At 37.2% G+C, this 8420-nt stretch overlaps 1 protein-coding gene across 2 annotated transcripts; it reads right to left on the reverse strand.

Moving 5' to 3' along the window:
* Positions 1–8060, reverse strand: RIMOC1 (RAB7A interacting MON1-CCZ1 complex subunit 1). 2 transcript variants are annotated; one of them, XM_083356535.1, is made up of 6 exons: positions 7908–8060; positions 5718–5824; positions 4182–4328; positions 3422–3553; positions 2097–2211; positions 1–696 (listed from the first exon to the last, which is right to left on the reverse strand). In XM_083356535.1, exons 1-6 carry the CDS (start codon positions 7999–8001, stop codon positions 425–427), a joined length of 867 nt encoding a protein of 288 aa, XP_083212661.1. In that variant the 5' UTR covers positions 8002–8060; the 3' UTR covers positions 1–424. The 2 variants fall into 2 exon arrangements, with proteins under 2 accessions (XP_083212661.1, XP_083212660.1); XM_083356534.1 differs by lacking the exon at positions 7908–8060 and having other exon boundaries at positions 5718–6789.
* Between the last annotated feature and the right edge of the window lie 360 nt (positions 8061–8420).

Below are 8420 nucleotides of genomic sequence, written 5' to 3' on the forward strand. Positions count from 1 at the left end.
ATTCATTTCTTTCCTCAAAAAAATCTATCACTGAAATCTATCAGTGCTTTAAGCAAACTTTTTACTCCCCAAATTAGACAGAAAATTGTAATACAAGTACTTGGCAGTTTTTCCTGTCCCTCATAAAAATGTCAGGAAATTCTGGAAGTGCAATAAGAGAAGGGGCTTGAAGGGGCCATGTACAATTCATGGGTGTCTCCAATATAAAATTAATCTCTAGCATCTAACTCTTCTGAAATTATTCTGAAAAGTAATTTGTATTATAGTGCCAACAAATTTCTGTATAACTGAAATCAAGAAATGCACATTATTGCTAGTTCTTTTTAAACCCATGCTTAAACCATAAAACAAAAAAATTATATAATTATGTATTTTTTCACTTTAATACTTGTTTTCAGTACATACACCATCTGATTATGTCAAGTTAGGATGACAATTGTTTAAAATAATCCAATATGCGCTTTGCATTCTTTGTATCCCAACCATGTGATCTTAAAGGTCCTTCACACACTGCAATGTATTTTGTTAACATTTTCTCTCCAATTTCCTGAAAGTCCATGGCGATGTTTTCTGAACTGCCCGGTGATTCTCTATGCAGTTCTGATTCTGTGCCCTGATCTCCACAGTATTTCAGTCCCCAGTAACACATTTCTCCACAGTACATCATTGCCAACAGATGGGTATCACTAAAAATACCTGCCAGAGGGGAAAGAAAACAATATTTGGAAAGTGTTATTTGTATCAAGCAAACCCTAAGTCTGGTTAGAGCTACTCACCCTCCCTTTCCACTATCTGGTAAAGTTTCCATTATGTTATAATGATTGTAGGGGTGACTTGAAAGAGACAGAAATATGTATCAATTATAGAGATTGATTCAGAAACAGAACTCGTTAAGGATTGTATGATAAAATGGGCCCAAAACATCCAGGAAGTTATCACAATGGACACGTGGGAAAAGATTTGGGTGAGGAATGTAAAATTTACACAAGCTCAAAACTTAAGAGAGAACTTTTATAAAATGTTTTATAGATGGCATTTAGATCCTAAAAAGCTTGCAAGTATGTATCCGAATTATCAGCCAAAATGCTGGAGATGTGGAGATGAAGATGCAACATATTTTCATGTATGGTGGACTTGTAAAAAGATCAAGGTTTTTTGGATAAAAATTTGGTGGAATATGCAGAAGATTTTTAAGCAAAGGATAAAGTTTTGTCCGCAACTCTTCTTGTTGGGAATAATCACGGATGCTACGGTTGTGGACACTAAGTTGATGTTAAATTTAATTACGGCAGCAAGACTTTTGATAGGTCAGTATTGGAAGAAAGAGGAACTGCCGACAATAGAAGAGTGGACTTTAAAGGTCTCCGACCTGGCAGAGATGGCGAAGATTTCGGCTTATTTGAAAGATCACTCGCAAGAACGTTATATTATGGAATGGAGAAAATGGATTGAGTTTATCCAGAACAAGTATAGGGTTAAGAAGTTTCATGTAGCATTTGAATAAGTCTTCTTTCTTTTTTTCTTTTTCTATTTTAGTTTTTCTATATATATTTAATATTACTAAGATTTGTCCTATCCTATATAAGCTAGAGAGTGATGGATTTTAGAGTTTATGGTTGTTAGTATATGGTTGTTTATGATTGTTTTTATATATACCTTGTATTTAGCTCTGGGAAGTGGGGGGGGGGGAGGGGGGAGAGGTAGGGGGGGAGGGAGAAGGGAGGGGGAGGGGGGACTGTTAAAGATAAACTGTATGTTAAAACTTTTCAATAAAAAAAAAAAAGAAATATGTATCAATTCTACAGGTAGTCCTTGATTTATAACAGCAATTGGGAACAGGATCATTACATAATCCTGAATAAGAAAGGGCATGCATGAAGTAATAATTATATTAAACAATAATTATTACAGAACTCCCTAGTTTCAGATTTATTTATTTTACAAGGATGATATACACGAGCTGAAGGATCTGAGAATAATGTGCAAATAAATACTTCCAACTTGCAAGATTTAGCGGATTTCTCTAGAAAGTGCCTTTATTTCAATGTGCAGCTGAGAATTCTTTCTACTAAGAAGCATTAATATAAAACACTTACCTTCATTGACCAATATAGCTGTGCCTGTATCTTGAACAATAAATGCTTCATTTGGGTTTTCAGAACTTCTAAAATCTAGCATCTTTATCAAGTAATGGATTCCTTCCTTAAGAAACTGAAGTGAAAAATAAATGGCATTTAAGATAGCCTTTTCAATACATAGCTTCCACAACAGAACAATCTTCATGAATTACATGAAACAATTTCCATGCTATAAAATTTATATTATTTACTTTCTATTTATCAGCAGACTCAAAATAAGTCTGTGTGAATAAGAGGAATGTACTGATGGATACTATTAATACATAACTAAGCCAAGGACAAATATTTCTGTCTTACAAGAGGTTGTTGGTTTTTTTGATACAGGCATCCTGCACATGAAATGTTTTCTCTACTATTTACAGCTGATGCCAAATCTTGCTAGGTTTTAGCATTAAGGACTTGTTTGCTCAGGCTTGAGGTGGAACTTAAACCGCTGATATCATTGTTATATGTTTGCCATCTTGAGTTACTTGTTAATAGATGGGATAAAAATCTAATAAATAAAATAATAAATATGATTTTAACTTTTGTAATTTTACATGACTTAATTTTATATTTTCTGGTACTCTACTTTTACTAAAAATCAGGCTAAATTCTTCTATAAAGAATTTAAAAGTTCACACCAAAACACATCACCTTTGTTTACTTTAGAACAGGGGTGTTAAACTGCCAGTTGCATCATGGCAAGGCCGCGTCCACCTGTTCTGGCAATGCGAAAAAAGTCGTGATACGTCACGACATGTCATCTGATGCGGCAAGTTTGACACCCGTGCTCTAGAACAAAGTAAATACAGGAAGCAGCTTCTACTGAGGGAGATCACTGGGTCCTGTCTTCAGGACTTTCCTCGACCTGAGCATCCTCCAGGTGTGTGAACTTTTAATTTCCAGAATTCTCTGCAATGAGAAAATGCTGGCTAGAGAAGTCTTGGAGTTGAAATCCATATATCTGAGGAACACAGAGTATTTTTTCTTCAGTCATGATCAGGTCCATACTACAAAGCAGTCTTCTCATTCTGCATAGGGAATTCTGGGAATTCAAGCCCACCCATCCTAAAGTAGCCAAGGTTGAGAAACACTGGTGAAAGGGAACAAGAGGGGAAATTCAATCTATGCTAAGCCACAAATTTTGGTTCACTGCTTTTTATTCGTACTGGAAAAACATTTAAAGAATTGTCCATTTCTCATAGCCCAAATTTTAATTGGTGCCAGTCCATGTAATTGGCCCTGGAACTTATTTTGAAAAGGGGCCAATACTTTTATTGTGATGGAATGGGAAAATGTACCTTTTTAAGTAAGTCAGTCTCCTTCCTCAACCATTCCTTTCTTCCTTTAACTGTGTGGCAAAACATATAGATCAAAGCTCCTCTTCTCCAATAAAGGCATTCCAGCAACTCAACTCCAAGCACTTCAAGTGTCTAGGAAAAGATGCCCATCAGTGAGAAAACTTGAGCTTCATATAAAAGAGAGGAAGACAGATGCTTCAAACATGTAGGTAGAGCAAATTCCTAATAGCGATCAACATCCTTTCTAAATATTAGGCATTATTGTACAATTTCACCTAGCATTATGTGGTCAAAATATTAAAATATATATTAAAAAGTTAGTATTAGAAATCTAAATCTTTAAAAGTTCTATAAAGCCAGCCTCATGATATCTTGAAAAAGCTATTCTCATCTTTCACTATCTTTCACTTTAAAAACTGTTATTTGTAAGTCAACAGGGCATACGGTAAAGTGTTATGTGGCATATGGTGCTCACAGGTATTACAACACCAATTCCAACTGCTAAAAACATGGGTTTTCTACTTGTTAAAAATTAAAAAGAAGTTAAATGGCACACCAAAGCCAATTGGATGTTAAGCAAGCTTATACTGATGTGACAGAGAAACATACTGTTGGATAAGAATGTTGCAAAATATATCATAAAGAGTGCAGGAATGATAAGTTATTTGATAATGGAAGGGCTTTATTGAATGTTGATCATCAATGTTGATCATATTCTTGAACAAAACTTCTGAATGATTATGTCTGGCTTAATACTCACTTCTTGGGAAATGCCACTTTCAATAACCAGGTTCTCTGGCTCAGAAAGTGCACCAATTAGTTCCTCAACTTTCTGCAGAGATGATTCTTCTGGAAACTCTTCATCAACAAGTTGGTTTTCTTCAAAATAAGTGATATCTAATAGTGCCTTTAAAGAGATGGAAGAGTTTAGGTTTTGTTAGATGTAGCCTGCTTAGACCTTCCTAACTATAGTTGGTTGGCCAAGAAATATGGCTGCATTAAATAAAAGGTGGATTTTAAGTTAATTTTTCTTTGCATTTCAAGGGGGCACTCTAACTTATTAGTAAGACAGCTATTTAAAAAACTGTGCAACATTGGGCTATCAGTTTGAACTGAATTCAAATTACTGTAGGGTTCACAGCTTTGCAACTAGACTTTTTTTTTTGCAGATCATAAGGAGAAACCACAGTTCTCCAAACAGAACAGCCGATTGGCCATAATCCTTTGCTCCAATCAAATCATTGCACCGAGAACATCTGGAACAGTCATGGGGAAGACATTGTAGCAAATCTAAGAGCAGAAAAAGAACTAACGATAGGGGCTGGCATGGTATTTGGCTTCTTGAGTGCTATGCTAGGCAATGCATGGCAACAAATGGGTGGGGAAAAACAGAATTGCTTTTTTATTAACAATGTCTAGTATGATAATATCCTAATTATGGATCATCTAATTATTCCCCTAAATCAGGGGTGTCAAACTGCCGGCCCACAGGCCAGCCGCGTCACAAAGAAACCATGCCCACCCCATTGCCGGCAATGGGGAAAAAGCTATACGTTGCGCGATGTCACGTGACATCACGAGTTTGACATGTCTGCCCTAAATCTTTAACTTACAACTTTTAAGAACTTTTGGGAGCAGTAGGGTCCCTATGTGGCCCTGAGCCTCAGACTGTTCCAGTTTCATAAACTGGGCAACTTGCAGACATGTAGACTTCAACTCCCAGAAATCCTCAGCTAGCATGTTGGCTAGGGAATTCTGGGAGTTGAAGTCCACATGTCTGAAAAGTTGCCAAGTTGGAGATTTACTGCAAAGATGCACAAAGATGGCATAGCACTTATGCAGGTTTTTAAACTGCTACAAGCTCTTACCAGTTTTAGAAACCCGTTTAGAACAATATGTTATTTGCAAAACATATCCTATATATAGTTCTAGTCAAAAATGAAAAAAATGCACTGAAAACAGCTTTAATCAAATGAAGATTTCAGTGTGCATTTACAATCCGAAATCATTCCGTTGACTTTTAGTGTTTTAATAACTAGTTCAAAGAATAGACTGGTTGGTGTGGATTAATCATACATTTAAGCATACAAACCTTTTTTTATTCCTAGTGTCATCAATTTTAGCTCTATTTTATTTCAAAAACAACTGGTAAGAGAATTTAATCAATTGGTTCAATATTCTTTTCATATTTTGTTTTGAATGTCTCCCTAACTTCCATTATCAAGTAAGCTTAGTATATTTTGGTTTCAATGAACCATATTCACAAGCATGATAAAAATTCTTTAATTCATAATACCTGTGTATAAAGTTGTATAAGTCTAGAATATGTGTAGTTGTCCCCGGATTCTTCCGAAAGTTCTGCTAGATTTTCCAGGGTAGCAGAGGCCTGAATTAAGAAAGCATCTGTCGACAGAAGACATTTCATATCCCAGTAAAACAGAGCAAAATTATCTATGCAATCCAAGTTTAGCAATGCTATTTTTAAAGAGCAAAATGTCATAGCAAAATATCCATATGATCTGAGAGTATATGAAGGTCAGAGAATACAAGCTCAATGTATACCTACTTACAAAAAAAAACCTACTTTAAAATACTGGGGCCTACAAAGTTAGCTGTAGCCTGCAGTCAGTAAGTTACAAGTCACAACAGCTATATATTGACTGAAAGAATCAAGAATGCACAAATCCCTGGATATTATTACTGGGGAACTATAACTAGGAAAAAATACTGCTTTCATATCCTGCTTGTGGGGATTTACAGAGGTAAACAATAAACCCACTGGAAAAGTGACTAGTATGAACGAGGCAACGTAAAATCGGTGAACAGAATTGGAACTGCAGTTCCAGAAAGGATTTCCAGCAATTTGGAATCAATGCCAGTATGGTATGAAGTGAAATCTGACTTTCCACAGACTCTAGGAGACAGTTAAGGATGCCATCAAATAAGACAATGGAACCAAGTTCTAAGGTATTATGGAATAATTTCTAAATATTGTTTTAAGGAATGTTCCCCATGGAGGTCACTATCTACTTTCAAGGGTCAATGAGATTACCATTATGATTATTGTTCAAAGTATTATTAGTTTAAAAGCATTAGTTTTCATTTATTAAAGTATTTTCACATAATAAATTTTAGGGATTGGTAAACAATCTGAAATTTCATGAAGAGGTGGATGAAGACTTTGGGGATACTGGTTTTAAGCAACTATTTACCAAGCACAAGATGCAAGTAAAAGGGGTCTTTGGGTAATGACTACTCATTAGCTACTGCATTCATGTGATCATGATTTGCAACTTCCCTCCCAGCTTCTATTAAGCAAAGTGGGAATCTGGAGAAAGTCAGAAGTTGTGGTCATTTGAGATCAGTGCTTAATGATTTGCACTCACTTTATGATCACACGCTTAGCCACAGAAATTCTGGTCCTAAAAACCATAGTTAAGCAAGGATTACCTTTAGGTACATAAGAATATTTTCAATGCTGCATCTGTGGATAGGCTTCAAGAGAAAGTTGGTTGGAGTAGCTAGCGGTAGTTGAAGTTATGATTTTACATTCAGCCAGTAGATTTAGTGGGTACATCATAGCAACTGGGTCCTTTTAAACACTGTCTCTTTATAATTCAGAACTATAATTTTATGATCCCATATTGTCTTTTCACTTGATTATAAATACACCCTGTTTCCTGGGTATAAGACTCTTGCTCACAGGCTCCAATACATGTTTGACCTGGTTTTACAAACCAATAAAATGTTTTAGACTGAAGTACTCAAGGCCGTGCCCTGCCTGGGTAGACTAAACAAACCTCATCTTAAAAAGGGAGAAAAGAAAACCTTGTAAATGGAATAGAGCAGGAGTTTCTTCACAGAGAGTTTTCTCCCCCAGTGGCTACTCAGCCAAACTGCAGGGCTGTCAAATCAGAGTCCCCGAGACCACACAACAGTGTATACTGCAATGCACATTGTTTTACAATATTTGTTGTTTTGCAATTCAAATGTATCCAGTTTGTGGTTTGCAAAACCGGATGTCTGGCTAAGAATACTGTACAAGCCCAGGCCACTCCAAATCATTCAATAAAGTACAGTTAAAACATATGAAAGCTTATATCCAAACACATGAACCAGGCTTTTGAAAGGAGAAAACTGCAAGACGGGCGCATCTTGCTTGTGGGGTTTCCAGAGGTAAACAATAACAATAAAGAGAACACTGGAAAAGTGTGAATCAGGCAAGATTCAATTCTATAATTACACCACGGCAGTTTGCTGCTCCAGAAATGAAGGGCGTCCCAATCCAACTCATTCAAAAGAGCACGTCGTGAAGAAAGAAAACACGCTCTTCCTCCACCCTTCGTATCCAGCCTGGTCTCTCCAATGGAAAGGAGACCACGGGATGTGGAAGGTCTGCCATGCCGTGGAAATGGCCAGCGAGACTTTGCGGTAACAAAGAGAACCGTCTCAGGTCAGCTCCGGCAGCCGCGTCGTCACTTCTTACCGCCAAACTCTCCGCCTTCTCGCCAACGGTTCAGCCTCTCCGTTAACTCGGCGAGCCGCCGCTGCAAGAGAACCGCAAAAGCAGCCTCGGCCATAAGGAAAAACCCGGGCCGGGCTTAGCTTCAGTTACACGCATCACGTGACTCATCATCACAGCTGCAGCCACGTGACCCCCACCCTCTGTCACGTGGGAGGCTTGCGCTCAAGGTTTCTCTTGTTAAAGTTTGGCGACGCGGCGTTTTGTTTTTTTTTTAACGAGGAGGCGTTGATTGCTAGAGATAGAAAACTAGTAGAGGTGCCATTCCTTTCGTGTTGCTCCTTGCTCTTGTAAAGCGAAAAAAGTCACGTGGGAAGTTCAAAAGCATCCATAAAGAGGGCAGTGGGGCAAACCAGTTCTATATATTGTCCGGAAAGTTCATGCACAGCAATCTCTAAATATAGAGATACCTGACCTCTCCTTTATGGAAGAAAGAAGGGAAAACTGCCTTTGAAATGGTTTCTATTTCTTATTTTA

Source organism: Vipera ursinii (assembly GCF_947247035.1).
Source record: "Vipera ursinii genome assembly, chromosome: 2".
NCBI lineage: Eukaryota > Metazoa > Chordata > Lepidosauria > Squamata > Viperidae > Vipera > Vipera ursinii.

Excerpts from the sequence above, each read along its gene's own strand:
- RIMOC1 (XM_083356534.1), bottom strand. The coding sequence starts at position 5,921 with ATGACATTTTGCTCTTTAAAAATAGCATTGCTAAACTTGGATTGCATA. Across the intron at positions 4,329-5,717 it reads TTATACAACTTTATACACAG|GCACTATTAGATATCACTTA; the intron begins GTATTATGAATT and ends ATCTCTTTAAAG. Across the intron at positions 3,554-4,181 it reads AAAGTGGCATTTCCCAAGAA|ACACTTGAAGTGCTTGGAGT; the intron begins GTGAGTATTAAG and ends ATCTTTTCCTAG.